Below are 17,025 nucleotides of genomic sequence, written 5' to 3'. Positions count from 1 at the left end.
TGTATGCAGTAATTTTGTTGCATACCCTGTGGCCCTGCTCACAAAGGGAAGCTTCCGTAACACTTAACAGTCGAATATGATTCATGCTTGCTATACAAGATAGCTATATATCAGATAGCAGCAATAGATCGATCGTAATTCCATCGAGCTGCCATTGGAGTCGACAAGAAAATAGCTCAAAGACCCAACTAAATATCAATGACAGGTCATCGGCTAGTCGATAACTCCCCACTGAAACACTATGCCCTGCATTGTTTTACTTCTTTGGGCCTCATATGAACTGGCGAAATGAGAGATTTGTGTAAAGATTTACGCGCTACACAAAAATGAACTTCTGTAAATTTATGTGCATTACAATCACACACTAACACGCTCACACATTGTGCCTGCGTGTCTCTGTCTGTGTGTGTATGGACTCCATCGGCAGGCTGGTCAAATGGCTACACTAAGTAACTAACGCTATTAGCCGCTTACGCTGGAGAATCGGCCCTCGTCCTGCTCGGGCATTTTTATTGCTGCATTCCTCAAAGCGGCATCAAAGTATCTGCGGCAAAGCTCTGCTTAAGTCGGCTTTGGAGTTTTAGCTGTATACGGAGGGGGAGTTTCTTAGTGCTCCAAATGTATATATATATACATCTGTATATATGTATATATATAAGAGGCATCACCTTCCTCCTGTTGGCACTTGCAGTTGGCACTATTAATTTCGACAATGTTTGCAATGCTCTGCTTGGAATTAAACCTGAATCAATTGCAGCTTATAAGTCGTACAGCAATAAGTCGCATACATTCCTCACGAATTGCCCTTAAATACTTGTCAATCTAGCTGAAATTCTCTGAGAGCCAAAGCGAAAATTACGTTAAATAACAAAAAAAAACTCACAGTGAAAACAGCATTTTTAAAGCATTGTAACAATAGATCTCGAAGCTGAGGGTAGTTCAAGTTTGTGCCCATTTTGAGTGTACTTCTGTAGGCTTTATAAGTTCAAGGAATTGAAGTGGCACTGGCATCAGTAATTACCACATTTCTAGTTTCACCTTTCACACAATAAAACACTGAAGATCGTATATACATTTGCTCTAGTTATAAATGGAGCACGAATCTTGACTCGATTAGCAAAGAAGCTGTCTAAAAAGTGTAGCACACTTTCGAGCGCCTCGCTAAAGTAAGCTTAAATTGATGGCGATGCTGGAGTTTCTTGGCATTTGTTATAGAAATTGAAAACACTTAAAGAAGTATTTCGATTGTCGATTGACCTGCTGCAGATTCGTCTATCTCACAAGGCTGTGTCTCTCTACAAACTTCGATAAACTCACATAGATGAAAGCATTTTGAACCTGTTGGCAGCTCAATGTGAACTTTGAACGAGTATTACGCCATCGGCTACGTCCGTTTCTAATCAATGACCGCAGTCAGCCAGCTGCGCCTGTTTCCATAGCATTACCAATAAATTATGAATATTTGATGTGCAATTTTTCAGGCTAAGAGCGCGTAGACGCAGATTCTGACACCTGCGAATGCTTTCAGCCAAATTTCTTGAAGCCCATGAATATTCAATGAGATCGGTTTTACCACTGGCTTTAATAGATATTCATACATCACAAGTAAATTAGTCGAATTCGCACTGCCTGACAGCAGACACATCATAAGCAACATCTGCGACCTGCCCCAATTTTTTTATTCCTGATGGCGAAATTGATTTGGCTTCAATATAGCTATTTATACATATTTTTCTAATTATTTATTTTTTTTGCATGCTTTTTGATTTTATTAACCATTTCTTGTTTTGCGTTATCGGTGCGCACATTTATTAATTAAAGGAGGCCACAACTTTGTGGGCGATTCTATTTGCCAGCTCAAATTAGAACAGTATTTAGCGCGCGCACACACACACGCACAGCTCGGCCACAAAAGGCAAATAAGCGGCCAATAAAAATATTATTAATATGCCAGCGACACACACAATTCTCGACTTTTTGGCATCCGCCTTGCTGATGTCCGCATCGGTGTCGTGTCAAAGCCGCACACACGAGCCCACAAAAAGGGAAATTAGCAGCAGACCACAACAGCCACCGCACATAGCCACACACATACAGGGCACATATCAGTTGGGTGTGTTTTGGCCATAAATTTATTAACTTAGTGTCACATTTATAGCCACATTTTCTAACCAAACGGCAGCAGCAACATTCGTGCGACCCGCCCACGCATCCCCGGCCACACATGACCAACAGCAGCAGCAATAGCAACAGTTACTCTGCGCTCCAGCCACGCCCCCGCCCCCACGCATTGGCAACAAATTGCTTTAAAATGCACTTGATAATCTCTAATTGATTGACCGGCTGACCGTGAAAATGCTCGCATCGCTGGCCATTTATCAAGCGGAATTTGAGCACAAATATCGCTCGAATTGTCAGCCTGACTGATAAGACAGTTAAATATGTCAACAGAAAATTAATGGGACTCAATCCCAATGGCTAAAGTTAATTTAAAGCCAGAGTTTTTTAGCTTCAATTGAATCACAAATTTCACTTTATAGCCAACTAAAAATTGTTTTTAAGTTAGCTAGCGGAAGTAAAGAAATTGGTGAAGCAAAAATTCACATCTTTAAAAAAAATTTATATTAATCACTGAAGTCCTCTCGATTTCATAAAAAAAATGTTTTTAAATGATTGCTAATTGATTTTCATAAGATTAAAACTGGCATGAAAATAAAATAAATCAAATAAATCATATTAAATTAAGACAATGATAATGGAAACATCAAATTTACAATACTGCTTAAAGGTGACAAAAGAAAACTCGCTTGAGCCGCAACAAATTGAGTTTTCTAGCTGCCTTTTAACTCGTTCTCTTTATTTTTTTTTTTTTTGTATTTTTTCTAATTCATATTCGAGGGCTCTGCAATATGTGAAACCATTTGTTACGTATATCAAATGGGCTAATGTGATATTTGGTATTCAGATTGTGGAGCACCTGTTGTCCACTGTTCTTATCGTGGCACACGTTTGGCCGCTTGACATAAGCTACTGCTTTACTATTTTTTTGTATTTTATTTATTTTTGCTTTTGGTTTTTTTTTTTTTGATTGTTTATGATTGTTTATCGAGGCAGCAGATGTGCAATTGAAATCAATTTCCCAGCTTGTGATTAATGCGTCAATATGCGATATGCAGATAAGGAACGTGCAACATACAACAAACACAGAAAACGAACAGAAAATTCAAAACTTACATTTGAGACACTGAGCCACACAATTTGCAACTGTTAACAACAAATTTCAAACTAGGCGCGCCAAAAGCGTTGCATGCTGCACGGCGCAACAGCAACGGTAGCAGCAGCAACAACAACAACAATAACTACCAAATAGCACTAGAAAAAAAATGAAGCACAGTCAGAAAGGCTGTTCCGTTCGCTTCCTAAATGCTGGGCACGAACTAACGGCAACGCAGTCCCGCGACCAACTGAGGCGTCCACAGCGACAGCAGCAGCATTTAAGAAGCAGCTGAAACAGTTGTTGCCTCTACGAAATGCGTGTGGGTAGCGACGAACGCTGGGAGAGTGGGACAGAGGAACGATGGTATCGGGCGGCCAACCATAAGGAGCTGCCGCACAGCACCACCAGCAGCAGCAACAGCAGCAAGAACAGCGACAGCGACAGCGTCAGCTGCTTTTCCGGCAGCGGCGTTTTGTAACGGCTGTTTCATTCAATGTCAGTCCGAAACAAAAAGCTCTGTAGTCGTGAAAAGCTCAAAGCTTTGGCCATCCTGTTTTTGGCAACTGGCAATGCCGTGCACTAGGGAGCAACTCAAAGAGAGAGGTACAGAGAGAGAGAGAGCGAGAGACTGAGAGAGCGATACAGCTTTTGCTCTTGCTCTTGCTGCTGCTCTGTTTACGTAAATGCGTGGATGGCAAAGAGCGCACTGACTTGGAACTGGTTAAAGAACTAGAGCCATAAATGAATCAGTTTTAAATCGAATTTGAATGGACATGAAATATTTGTGATTACAAAATTATGAATTCACATATATATATATATATATATATATATATATATATTTACATTGCTTAACGGCTAAATTATGTAAGCTTTGTATTTAAAATCGATTTACTTAGAATTTATTGTTATAAATTGAAGATCCTTTAATATCAGTTCTTTCAAGCAAATCCATTTGGCCATACAATTCCTTCGATGAAATCCAAAAAGGACGCGACTCGTGTATACAAGCCCGGCGTGGGTGTTGCACAGCCAAAGCCCGATGATATGACACCCATAATGCTGTACTTATTGTTCGGTTTGTCCCGTTCTAGCACTAAGGGGCCACCGGAGTCGCCCTGGCAGGCATCCTTCTCCCCTTGAATGACGTCGGCCGCACACAGCAGCGTATCGATGATGCCCTTTTTCAGATATCGCTGACTACTCGGCTGCTCGGAAAAGCTGTCGTTGCACTTATCCAACGGAACCACAGTGAGCGGGGCACGCAATAATATCTTCGAAGTGCGTCGAGCTATGCGTAAACGATACAAATTTATGCAGCTGGATTAGTCATGCGACATTAAGTAAGCCTCTTACGTACTGGTCTTATTCATTATACCCCAGCCCGCCACATAGAGGTTCGCGTTTTCCGGTGGATCAGCTAGATCCGTTTCCAAGCACGCCGGATACGTATAGTTATTTAGCTTGGCTTCTTCGGCCAGCTCCAATATGGCAATGTCATTGTACTTGCTGGTGCTCAAATATTCCGGATGAACTCTGATGTTTGACTGCAGAGGGAATTCAATGTGAATTGCATGGAAACTTAACTTATGCGTATCACCTACCGTTACGTTAATGTCCTGATAGTGTGCGCCGACATTCGCGATATCCACCGTTCCAAGTCGCACGTAGACGGGTATTTGATCCTGACTGTTGACACAATGAGCAGCCGTCAGGACAAAGCGAGTTGAGATCAGCGAACCACCGCAACCAAATCGTATATTACCTAACTCATTGAACGCAATTGCCGCCATGTGCGGATAATAAGCTGGGTCCACCGGAATACCACCCAAAATGTGGCTAGTCAAAGGCTCCTCCACTTCGCGTTTCTCAATAAGGCGACAAGCTGCCGAAAACAACAAAAACTGTACTCTAGCGATTGGAAAGCATCGGATAGACTAGAACCTGTTAGGCAAGCAGAATAAGGATAATGACTGAAGCTAACAACCCAAGCATCTATGTAGGCAGAGCGTCCAAAGCTTCGAAATTCGTTCATCAAGCTGCATAGTAGACTGTAAAGGACACCTCTGCCCATTCACTTCTCAAGCGGCAGTCCTTTACCAGCTCGTCCTATACCTAACACAGCTTGAGCGAAATTAAGCTAAGCCTGAAGCGCAGTGTTAAGTAGGCAAATATCGATGTTCGTCTCAGGTTACTAAAGCACACCTGATTGATTTCATTACCAATTCCAATGATGCTGGGATAGATCCTAAATAAAATAGCATAAAGCCGCCGTAAATACACACCTTGCACAGCTGGCCGCGGTACATCAGTACGGGTTAAGGGATCGCGTTGCTCAGGTGATTTCGGTGTGGTCTCTGTCCTGGAAAACAAAAGACATACGATCGTGTTATCTGACGATTCCAAGCTTTGAAGTATAGCAACAATCAGTGTTCAGTTATCTAAATGCATAAATGCAGCTGTGACAAACCAATTCCATTCATCGCTGCTCTTATCTACTTGTCTTTCTCGAGAACGAACTGGGTTTTCTGGCACAAACGGCCAGGAAGGTCGCCCGTCGGCCTCAAATTTAATCGCAGCATTTGAGTTGGATCCTTGAACCGATTCTTGTACACCTATAGCATTTTGCTGTGCCTGCGTATTAGTTTGGGGCTGAATCGCAAACGGTCTGTTTATGATCCTTGACTCTCGGCTTGGCGCCGGCCACTGTTGAGTGGGTCGTGTGTTATGTGTAAATATGGTATTGCGAGAGTGATCATGTTCATGTGGAGATGGTATTGGTCGCTGGCCACTGGAAACAGTCGGCGGGTCTACGGGACCCATGTGCGTAGTCAACGTGTTAGACCCTCCACCTGATTTGCCTTCATTGATGGTATTGGTTGGCATGGGCAGCCGTTGAAATTGGTCATCTCCATCACCTGACGGTTGCAGTGGCTTTTGCTTGCTATGCAGCATCTCGTTCAAGTCATAAAATCCCAAATGGGGATCCACTTTCGGTTTTAACATGCTTAATATCCAAGCTTTACTTGGCGATAGGGTGTTGCGTGTTGTTGGCCTGCCGGTGGTTATTTCGATACTGCTATGAGAACCCGCATTCTGCCAAGCGGACAGTTCGCTGTCCGGCTTCGACGTTGCCAAAATTTTCACTGAGCTGCTACTTTGGCTACACGGAAATTAGATAAAGAACGTTAGACGCCAGTTGCTTAACTAGCTAAAATGATGGGTACGAGCAACAACACTTGGAACACATTTGGCTTTGGGGGAGGACAGTAACAAAAGCAACAATACACAGCAGATTCGCCTCCATTGTCTGCACGCTCTTACCGCTGATCATCGCCACAGCATTCGCTAACCGGACAGCAAACGATCTCCTCGCGCAAGCCAAGACCACAGGTGGGTATATCATTAACGGTTAATCTCCTCGTTTCGATATACTTTTTGATGCGCGGCTCGCATTCGGATGCGCCCTGGCAGACGCCCGGCAGATTGCCCTTCAGCGTACATGGATCGCCCTCTGCAATATAGATGTGGTTAATACGAAATCTAACCCTAAGTCTAGTCAACTGAACACCTTCGAGTGCTTCCAAATGTGGCAGGCCGCAGAGCATCAGACCATACAGCAGCAGGCTAAAGCTTCTAGTTGCCCACACTCTTCTGGGCGGGAACAGCGCCATGATCGCCATTCACTGATCTCAGCTCAATCTACCCGCACCCGAACTGATCTGCAGTAGAGTTGCGTATTAAGATGATCAATCTAAGGTCTTTTCATCATGGAAATGGTATATATGTATATTAGTTATAAATTGTATATAAAAGAGTGAAAGGGCAAGTGAGAGTGAAAATGAGAGCGAGAGAGTGAGTGATGAAGCCAGATAGAACATGAAGAGGGCGAGAGAAAGGGAGAGAGAACGCGCACTTCAGCAGAATCAAGTCTACCACATATATTTATTATATATAAACAAGATTAGATTAATTTGAAAATAATGAACTACATTTGATTATGATTTTCAAACTTATTAAGTAGGCCAATTACTCGAAAGATTTGTTTATTTCACAGATGATATTGCGTGACAATTTGATTCAAACTTCCTCAAGTTGTGACGGTTAAGGTCCGATTATAATAGACCTTACTTAATGGGGATTTGTCTTTGTTGCATTCCAGCAGCGCAGATTTATTATCAGCAAAATAATTGGTGCAGAATAATGGCATTCCAAGAAACTGAATAAACTGTCAGCGACATGCTGCAATCAATAGCCTTATGGAAATTTTTCAATAGGCTGTCGAGTTCTTCACACTTAACTCTGAATCCTGCTATTCTGACAGACCATTCTCCACGGACGGACTCTGATTAAAAAGGTTTTATTTGCTCTCTCACATATTTGAGAAGAGCAAAAAAAAACTAAAATAGTAAGTCGGAACTTTCCATACCGCTGACGAGTGCACCATAGGGTTTATCTAACGTACAATTGATAACGCGATTCCATACAGCAGAGACGAAAAGGCAAAAGACAACAAGAGATACGAAAATGTGCTACATTTGTAGTACAAGTTTTAGCAAATTAACAAATTATCTCCCCTATCATCGGGTATTTCAGAGCTTACAGAGTTATCGCCACAGTTAGACTCTTCAAAAATTGGCGAAGAAGAAGAATCATAATTGAAGTTGCATGATAGAAAATGAACACAAATAAACGTGTGATGAAATTTCAAATATATTGAATATATATTTTATATATTTTATATATTAAATAGTATTATATATAATGAAATGTTATTCATATGTATGAAAATGTTAAGAGAGAATTTGTATATTTGAAAACCACAATTTTCTGTGTGCCACAAGTGATTTAAATATGTGTCTCTTAGCATGTTCGATACATATGTATATAAAATACATGTTTTAAATTTAAACTTAAGCTGATCTATATAACAAATGGATTAGCTGAAGTCACGACAGTAGCTCATTTAATGTGATCAAGCTGATGTCTATATATATATTTTTTATTACTCTGACACGCGAATAAAAAATTGAATAAAATATATACATATACAATAAATATATGTATTTATATATGATTCTATATACCGAATACTTATATATATGTATATATTGCTGCATTAATTTGAGCAACTTTTGCCATCGCCAATCTATTTATATATACAGATATGTATAGAGACTAATGTATAGTTGAAGGCATTCAATCGAGTATGGGTTTTACAAAAAAAAGAACTGTTATGGCGGATCATCACTGCTGTGTGCTGTGTTATTCGCCATTTGTCATGGGCGAACATGTAATTATAATGAATCTCTACAAAGAGAATATGATGATGGCAGCTCGTCTCTCGCACACTGATGGACTGCATTTGCCGTGCTTTTATTGATGTTAATAATTATGCTTATTTAAATCGTATATTTTGTTGCCTTGGCTTATTATCAGACAAACCTTTGACACACGCAATTCGAATTCTTTTTGCTTTGATAGCAACAAATTGAAGCAACTGCAACAAATCACGCCGGTTGTTGACTTTGTGTCAACTGCTGCTTATTCTGCTTTCTTCCAACACTTAGCACAAGGTAACAACAACAAAAAATAAAAAAACACAAAACAGTTGAAGTTCAAATAAAATGTAAACCGGTGGTAGGCGCTATACGGAAACGCTTTACATGGGATTCGGCACACTCGAGTCGTGAGGCTTCAGCCGCCGAGTACCTAACAGCAACGCGACGCTTTGCCAACTGAAGCCAAGATCAAAATCTAAAATGCGCACAGCTGAAGCAGAGACAATGCCCGAGAGCGGTCGTCTGTCGGCAATCGGCAGTCGAGAGCTGAGAGCCCTGAGTCGAGATCTGCCAGCCGAGAGCAGAGAACCGAGAACCGAGAGCCGAGAGCCGAGAGGCCCAGAGTCGAGATCTGCCAGCTAAGAGCCGAGGCTCGCAAGTTCTCGTTTGCTTTTTGTTTTGTTTGTTTGCCTTTTTTTTGTTCTTTTTTTAATTTTTAGCTCTAAACCGGTTTTCACAGAAGCTAAATACGCAACTCTGAGCACAGCCACAGATTCATAATTGAACAGCGAGTTCAATCTCAATGAAATATTGCAAAGTGAATGCAACTAGAGAATACCCATTCTTGGCATATATTGCTATTGGTCTTGGTTTCTTCTTATTGATAAAATCGGTACTACTATGGCAGACATCTAGCATCTAACAGAGTTTATGCGGAACAAGTTAATAATTTATTACATAGGCAAATAAATATATTCGAGATTTCTGTATAATATGGTTTTCAACTCTGGATTGACCTGTTGTCATTAAGAAATTAAGTTTTATCTATGTATACATGAACTACGAGAGCCTTAATACCAAATTTGCTATTCCTTGTTCTTATAATCAATCAGCTACTTTTAAAAAAGGATTTAAGACTGGCTCCGGCTCCGGCTCAGTCTGTGGCTCAAGCTCAGGCTCAAGCTCAGGCTCAAGCTCAGGCTCAGGCTCAGGCTCAGGCTCAGGCTCAGGCTCAGGCTCAGGCTCAGGCTCAGGCTCAGGCTCAGGCTCAGGCTCAGGCTCAGGCTCAGGCTCAGGCTCAGGCTCAGGCTCAGGCTCAGGCTCAAGCTCAGGCTCAGGCTCAGACTCAAGATCAGGCTCTAGCTTTGGCGCTGGCTCTGGTTATGGCCTAGGCTTAGGCTGAGTTTCGGGCTCTGGCTCAGACTCTGGCATTGGTTCAGGTTCAGGTCCGGGCCCTAGTTTTGGTCATGACTTTGACTCTGTCACTGGCTCTTCACATGCACAAAATCAGTATACCCTTTGTGAACACCTTCAATGGGCATTAAAACCGGCAGCAATAACAACAAAAATCACCATGATTCAAGGGAAAAACACAGTCCGAATCGAATTCAGCGCTAGTGCAAAATACTAATTTAAATTTGCATTTAACCCAAGTGCGTAACGCTCCTAACCCATGATAAGAATATTTTGTTCTTATCAAATTTGCTCAACGAAACAAAACTAATAAACACAGATTAGTTTACTGAACCGACTGCACGATACTCGCTCACTTAACTTTGAAACTTACATCAATTTAATTTTGAATTTTACCTTAGCCTCCTCGACAACCCTCATTAAAGAGCAGAAAAAATTAATAAACAATTTATCAAAAAATACCAAAAATACAGATCAAACGCAAGCAGTATAAAATTTCCAGTATATTGAGCGAAAAAATACCAAAACAAATCTTGAAAAATAATCTATTTCTCTCTCTCTCTGTATTTGTATCTGTATGTCTCTCTCTCTCTTTCTCTTTCTCTCTCACTCACTCTCTCTCTCTCTCACTCACTCTCTCTCTCTCTCTCTCTCTCTCTCTCTCTTTAGCTGAGACTTCAAGACAAAATATAACAATATTCAAAATATGTACTTTAGGCAGCTGGAAAACCAGTTTACATATATTGTGCTTACCTCGCTATATACTATACTACATGCTAGTACATACTAGCTATAAGACAATACATATTTAATATATGTATATGTATGCATAAATCTTATACTAATCACATTTGGAAAGGAGTTTGCAGCAGCTGTTGCCACTTGCAGTGGAGCCAGCCGCTTGGCGCCTAGACAACGTTTTACGTCCTTCTTGGCTATAGACGCTTTTCCTTCTGCTGCTGCTCGACAAAGTGCAGGAGCTGTGTGTTCAGCAGACTCGTGTAGTACATGACGTTTGCATTACAACTAGCGGCAGTGGGCGTGGCAATGCCCAGCACACAACGACTGCCGCTGGGGCGCCGCAAATGGAGCACGCTGCCCACGACAGCGGGGCATGGAGCACATGAGCTGGAATTTCTGGCAATCAGCGCGTTGCCGTCAATGGGCGCCAGGCAGAGATGTGACGAAGGCAGCTCCTGGGCGGCAGTCGAATTGGCGATGTCCTTGCACGCGTCCATGGGCAGCAGACGCATGGGCAGCTCATAGAGCGGACAATCGCTGGCTGAGAAGGCGTTGGGCTTAGCATTGGAGTCGACTCAAGCAGACAAAATCAGCTTACCATTGCCCTTGGCCCAGGCGGTGGCCAGCAGCTGCCCGCTGATCTGCAGGCGTGTCAGCTCGAACTGGGTGCACATGGGAGCCAGACCGATACGTGGAGCACTCGACTGATCCACTGGCAGCGGTTGCGTTAAGCGCAGCACAGCCAAATCGTCGCGATAAACAGCGACGCGCTGCAAGCCAAGAGACGCACGATTTAGAACAGGCGAGTGAAAGAGAGAGGAAGATAGAGCGAGGTACAGGAATCTATATATATGTTACTCACGTTTACAACGGCCAAAAAGTCCTCCTCATCGTCGACGTCACGCATATCGGCCACACCAAAGACCGCATGACTGGGCCGACCGCAGCCTGCGGCGCTGACCAGCAGCTGCGGCGTCAAAACTAGCGCCACGCAGCGATGCACATACCCATCGTGGGCGGCATTCGGATATGCGAGCGCAGCCAGATGCGTGTAGTGGGGCAGCAGCTGCAACGCATTGGCAATGGCGCTCTCATCATCGACCGTTGGCAGCGGTGTTGTCGCCCCCGGCAGGTAGATACGCATGGCGGTGCCCACCTGGCCGCGTGGCACCGGCGGCAAATTGACTGGGCAGCAGATGATCTCCTCGATGGTGCCATCCCGACACGTTTGCACATCGTCATCGCGCAGTCGATGCTGCAGCAGCAACGGCTCGAGGCTGCGGCAACGCGAAATGGACTCGCAACTGCCCTCGTACAGGGGCGTCTGGCAGGCGGCGCCCGACAAAGTGGAGGTGTCTGGGAATATGATGCTGGCCCGGCTCGGTGGTGCGTGTTCGGCCACCGAACGCTGCACATACTCTCGACTTGTCTTAAATATGCTAAGCCAGTGTTGAGGAACGTCTGTTGTTGTTTCAGCTACTGGCCGTGGCGTTGTTGTTGTTGTTGTTGTCGTTGTTGTTGTCGTTGGTGTTGTTGGTGTGTCCTCAATGGGGCAGCAAATCTTCTCACTAACTATAGTATAGCCGCAGTTAAGCACAGACTCAACTGCCAGCCGTCCACTCTTGATGAACTGCCCCAGCGTGGAGCAGAGCTCCGCTGGCTGGCAGCTGCTGCGATAATCGCGGGTCGGGCACGGATCGCCCACTGCACATGTAGAAGAAAGCATTAGAAAATATACACAAAAATAGAGTGCATGAAGCTCTGTGTGTGTACGAACCATGGAGGCTGAAATAGCCGCTGCATCCGCTGCTCAAGCAGAGCCAAAGCAGCACTGATATCACTCCGTACACTCGCGCCATGGTCCGACAACCGACAACAACGAACTGGCCAGGCGTGTCGCTCGCGCTCAACTGCTGATGTTCTCCCACTGGGCAAGTTCGTTGCTCGCCGCGACGCCAGCCGAGGCAGAGCCACCGACTGAGGCAGCGCAGCCTGCCCCGACGTCTGCTGGAGAGCTGAGGATGTGCTTAACAGCAGCCGATCTTCCAACTTTGTTTTCGAGGCAACAGAAGCATTTGAGCAGCAATTTGCATAGTGACTAAACAGCGAGGCCTGAATCAGATCTATTATATGTCCGACTAATTGCTATTTGCTCGCTGTGTGTGTGCATTATAAGGGCTATCAAAATGTAGCTATGCAATGCACATCGAACTCAATAGATGCCACACGTTATGTGCTGACCACATGCCATAAGACTGGACTATATCATTCTACTGTCACGTGTCAAGTTCTCTTACAGCAAGAATGTGCTCCTCTTCAAAATATCCTAAGCGCAGAGAGTTCCGCACATAAGAATATAATATTTATATTTTTCTTAATCTGAGCAATAATAATTGAAAGTTTAAGCGCTCAAATATACGGTATAATTATATATTATATATTATCTGCTAAGCCAGGGTTGAGAATCGACTGTGTTGTTTCAGCTACTAGCCGTGGCGTTGTTGTTGTTGTTGTTGTAGCTGTCGTTGGTTTTGTTGATGTGTCCTCAATGGGGCAGCAAATCTTCAAATTGTATATAGTGTAGCCGCAAATAAGCATAGACTCAACTACCAGCTCTCCATTCTTCATGAAGCGCCCCAATGTGGAGCAGTGCTCCGCTGGCTGGCAGATGCTGCGATAATCGCTGGTCGGACACGGATCGCCCACTGCACATGTCGAAGAAAGCATTGGAAGATATACACAAAAATAGACTATGTATCTACGAACCATGAAGGCTCAAATAGCCGCTGCATCCGCTGCCCAAACAGAGCCACAGCAGCACTGATATCACTCCGAAGACTCGTGCCATGATCCCAACCGACAACAACGAACTGGCCAGGCGCAACGCTCGCGCTCAACTGCTGACGTTCTCCTACTGGGCCAGTTCGTTGCTCGCCGCGACGCCAGCCGAGGCAGCAAGGCTACCGAAGTTTATCTATGTAATACACGCCGAACTCAACAGATGCCACCTGCATGACCACATTCCATAAGACTGGACTATATCACTCTATCATGTGTCAAGTTCTCTTACAGCAAGAATGTGTTCTTCAATGTATCCTAAATATATATATTTTTCTTAATCTGAGCAATAATAATTAAAAGTTTAAGCGCTCAAGGATCCGGTATTAGTTTGTGTTTAGGTATCTAAACTTTTAAGGGGAAAATCCATAAAAAAATATAAATTGGTAGATTTCTGTGGATCGTTTTGATGACCTGGAATTGCAAGATCTTTAAATCACAGTAATTAATTTTTACTATACAAATTTAGCTAATTTGTGGCCAATTGCTGTGTCAATTGCGTTGTCACATATAATGGTCGGGATCCCAGTCTGGGGGCTGTGCATGATCCGGATCGGGAGTACCCTGGTCTGGTACATTCGGACGGACGGGAGCAGGATTTTGGGGAAATGGAAATAGATTGCCCATGCCGGCGGACAATGGATCCAAATCGCCGCGTCCAACATCGGGCATATTATACGGATTTAGCTCGAAGCTGTGCGGCATATATGCTAACGGACGTCGAGCATCATCGGCCAGGGGATCTGTTGTTTGGGCTGGTGTCTGGCTAGTCAATTGAGGCACGGTTATTTCACGGGCATTTGCCGCAAACACCGGATCGCATAGCTCCCGGCGAAAGCGTTCAATAATTGCCGCAGCCGTTGGCAGTGTCTTGGCAATGCTGCCCTTCAGTTCGGCCACCAGAGTATCGGGGGTAACGCATAGATTCGATACATTCTTGGTGTTCACATCCAGCAAATTGACAATCAGCGCATCCTCAGTAATATGTGCCAGCAGCAAATAGAGCACCTTATTGCGCACATATCTCAGCGAGTATTTGGCGTTGTCTCCGTTCCACTGATCCGGCAGCAATTCGCTGCCGGGCTCATCATCCGGCAGACTCTTGTCATCGCCGATGCCAACGCATCGAAAGTTGCAATGCTTGGTAAGCAGAAAGTGGGCGAGCACCATTAGTACGTCCGACTTCTTGCCAATTCGATTCTCCACAGTTTTAAACAGCAAGTCCCAGCCGTAAAAGAAGTCCGCACTTTGCGGATCCACAGCTACCGTCGCGGTGGGAGTCTCCATTTCAATCAGCAATTTTGAATATTATAGAAAAAAAAGTCTTCCAACGAGCAAATGTATATTCACAAAGCTAAAGCACAGGAATGAAATCGTTCTGCTGTCACAGGTCGTGAGCCTGAACCTCGTACACAAACAACAAACGTAGAATTCGTTGAACTCCTTTTCATTTATATGAAATCTTTGTATATTCCGAGTATACATTGACCCAGATGACAAAATATCGTAGGAAATATAGATATTGCTAAATCATAATAAAAGTATTGAATAAACCCTAATCATTGTTGTTTCTGTATGTGGGCCCATCGGGTAAAACAAATTGGCCACATGCATTCTTGAATCCGATCTTTACAAATATGGTATAGAGAGTCGATTCGCTATTCACAGTGCACTCGTCTGTGGTGGGCGTGGCAATGCCCGCCACACATAAGCTGCCATCGCTTCGTTCCACATGGAGGACACTGGAGGTGGCAGTCAGGCAATTTTTGCAGCCATCGAGTCTAGGGGAAGTCTCCGGCATAGCTCTCACACAGATATGTGTTGCATTTGTATTGATTCCGGTCACCGGACGACTTAGCTCCGGCACTCTGCAGTCGGATAGTCTCTCCAGGCGTAACTTGAACAAGCCACAGTTGGTCGCTGCAGACATGAAAGGAATAGCTCGAAAGACGATCATAGATCAGGTATACCCATATTAGTGCTTACCCTCGTTTTGAGCAAAGCCCACAGCATATAGCCTTGACTGTTCCGTCAATTCGTTTTCATAGCAAAGAGTAGCCATGCTCACATTTTTCATTGACTGATCTTTGAAATTAATATCCGTGTGCAGATCGAACAGCACCACATCGTTGTTAATCTGCATGGCGTTGGTCTGTAAGAGATGGTAATCATTGACTATGAGCTGATACCCTGTACTGAATGCCCAGCAGACTGGGTGAACAGCTCGTGACCAGATCAATCAGTACCTTCAGCTGAAAAGTTAGCTTCTCATCAATGTGACCTCTCATATCGCTTACGCCCAGTACAACGCTGTTAGGATTCTCCCGTTCCTTACTGCCCACACAGATGCTTGTGGTCAGCAGTTGCTTCGACGAAAGTATAATTGCCGTACAACGGAAGACGAAGTCGTCATGAAGGGGGCCAACATATTGGAGGGATGCCAGATAAGGAAACCTAAGTTCTTTAGGAACTCTGCAAAACACATAGCAGCCCAACTATAAGGAAAACTTTGATAATGATTTTCACAAAGTGGACATACGTGGGGCAGCAGACCATTTCCGGGGAGTTGGCACTGAAGTAACCGCAGGTGGGTATATCATCTATTTTCAATTTTCGCGCCCTAATGGCCTCATGCAGCACAACGCATTTTGAATCTATCTCACAGCGGCCCATCGTATTGTCCAACTCCCAGAAGCACGAATCACCCACTGCATATATTTATATTTGTTTCATTTCAAGAACAAGACCTTAGGACTTACGTTGCTTATCTTGGGGAACGCCATCAATTTCTGAAGTCGTTATTAACAGCCTTAAAATCAAGCTTAGGAATGCCGCGATAACTGCCATTATTTATATAAAAATATACAATATATATACATATATACAAAATCGTTATCGAACGCAATAATACGTCTGTTTGCCTTGCAAGCTTCCACAGAAATGAGCCCATAATCTGCGATTCATGTCAGAGAGACAATATATAGAAAATATATAAATATATATATAATTATGCAAATATAAGTTGACAACGATTTTTATATGTCTATTTATATATACATATATATTTATACATGTATGTATATGCTTTATTCATACAATGCTACTCAAGTGAATAGGTTTGAAGTCGCTGAATGACTCAAACAATAAAGCTACATATTTTTTCCATTTTTTATTATTCCTAATAATATCAAGTATACGCACGGCGTAAGCAATTTTTCAATTGATCCTAAGAGTCCAGAATTTGAGGCATTTCATGTTTATTTATTCTTTTACAGTAAGTAACTTTATTGCATTTGATTTGACCTATTTAAAAAAAAAAAAATAATTGCTTTAAAGCTAAAATTATTTTTAAAGAATATTGATTTAATTTTTGCATACCAAAAAAAGTAAGATCAAACGATCAGACATTAAAGTTATACTCTGAACCCTATTCAGATGAGCCAAAAAATACCAGAAGCGAATTTGGCTATTTAAACAAAATGCTGATATGCCATTGCCAGTTCTCTGTGTTGCTTATCAATCAGACTTTTTCCA

At 43.2% G+C, this 17,025-nt stretch overlaps 6 protein-coding genes across 9 annotated transcripts in view; all 6 read right to left on the bottom strand.

Moving 5' to 3' along the window:
• The window catches only part of LOC111603173, a 44,301-nt gene extending 40,850 nt beyond the window's left edge, over positions 1 to 3,451 (bottom strand). Inside the window, exon 1 of the mRNA XM_023320653.2 lies at positions 3,235 to 3,451. The gene's annotated coding sequence lies outside the window, so the exon portion shown is untranslated. The remainder of the gene's footprint in view (positions 1 to 3,234) is intronic.
• Positions 3,452 to 4,078: 627 nt separating this feature from the next.
• On the bottom strand, positions 4,079 to 8,943 carry LOC111603109 (serine protease persephone-like). 3 transcript variants are annotated; one of them, XM_023320577.2, is made up of 8 exons: positions 8,663 to 8,943; positions 6,789 to 6,978; positions 6,542 to 6,731; positions 5,688 to 6,380; positions 5,503 to 5,579; positions 4,822 to 5,102; positions 4,578 to 4,764; positions 4,079 to 4,508 (listed from the first exon to the last, which is right to left on the bottom strand). In XM_023320577.2, exons 2-8 carry the CDS (start codon positions 6,898 to 6,900, stop codon positions 4,159 to 4,161), a joined length of 1,890 nt encoding a protein of 629 aa, XP_023176345.2. In that variant the 5' UTR covers positions 6,901 to 6,978; positions 8,663 to 8,943; the 3' UTR covers positions 4,079 to 4,158. The 3 variants fall into 3 exon arrangements, with proteins under 3 accessions (XP_023176345.2, XP_023176343.2, XP_023176346.1); XM_023320575.2 differs by having other exon boundaries at positions 6,789 to 6,939; XM_023320578.2 differs by lacking the exon at positions 5,688 to 6,380 and having other exon boundaries at positions 6,789 to 6,939.
• A 1,639-nt stretch (positions 8,944 to 10,582) lies between these two features.
• Positions 10,583 to 12,733, bottom strand: LOC111603110. Its single transcript, XM_023320579.2, has 4 exons — positions 12,431 to 12,733; positions 11,516 to 12,357; positions 11,252 to 11,423; positions 10,583 to 11,194 (listed from the first exon to the last, which is right to left on the bottom strand). Exons 1-4 carry the CDS (start codon positions 12,510 to 12,512, stop codon positions 10,848 to 10,850), a joined length of 1,443 nt encoding a protein of 480 aa, XP_023176347.2. The 5' UTR covers positions 12,513 to 12,733; the 3' UTR covers positions 10,583 to 10,847.
• Positions 12,734 to 13,086: 353 nt separating this feature from the next.
• On the bottom strand, positions 13,087 to 13,683 carry LOC111603220. Its single transcript, XM_023320717.2, has 2 exons — positions 13,420 to 13,683; positions 13,087 to 13,358 (listed from the first exon to the last, which is right to left on the bottom strand). Exons 1-2 carry the CDS (start codon positions 13,499 to 13,501, stop codon positions 13,087 to 13,089), a joined length of 354 nt encoding a protein of 117 aa, XP_023176485.2. The 5' UTR covers positions 13,502 to 13,683.
• Positions 13,684 to 13,808: 125 nt separating this feature from the next.
• On the bottom strand, positions 13,809 to 14,867 carry LOC111603111 (proteasome inhibitor PI31 subunit-like). Its single transcript, XM_023320580.2, has one exon. It carries the CDS (start codon positions 14,776 to 14,778, stop codon positions 13,996 to 13,998), a length of 783 nt encoding a protein of 260 aa, XP_023176348.2. The 5' UTR covers positions 14,779 to 14,867; the 3' UTR covers positions 13,809 to 13,995.
• A 27-nt stretch (positions 14,868 to 14,894) lies between these two features.
• LOC115482955 lies at positions 14,895 to 16,362 on the bottom strand. Of its 2 annotated transcripts, XM_030223437.1 has the most exons (5): positions 16,251 to 16,362; positions 16,031 to 16,199; positions 15,738 to 15,963; positions 15,478 to 15,643; positions 14,895 to 15,411 (listed from the first exon to the last, which is right to left on the bottom strand). In XM_030223437.1, exons 1-5 carry the CDS (start codon positions 16,336 to 16,338, stop codon positions 15,047 to 15,049), a joined length of 1,014 nt encoding a protein of 337 aa, XP_030079297.1. In that variant the 5' UTR covers positions 16,339 to 16,362; the 3' UTR covers positions 14,895 to 15,046. The 2 variants fall into 2 exon arrangements, with proteins under 2 accessions (XP_030079297.1, XP_030079298.1); XM_030223438.1 differs by lacking the exon at positions 16,031 to 16,199 and having other exon boundaries at positions 15,738 to 15,986; positions 16,251 to 16,358.
• Positions 16,363 to 17,025: the final 663 nt, after the last annotated feature.

This window comes from Drosophila hydei, unplaced genomic scaffold (assembly GCF_003285905.1).
Source record: "Drosophila hydei strain 15085-1641.00,03,60 unplaced genomic scaffold, DhydRS2 tig00000211-arrow-pilon, whole genome shotgun sequence".
NCBI lineage: Eukaryota > Metazoa > Arthropoda > Insecta > Diptera > Drosophilidae > Drosophila > Drosophila hydei.
Note: the sequence above shows the minus strand (reverse complement) of the source record. Positions and strands in the feature narration are given on the sequence as shown.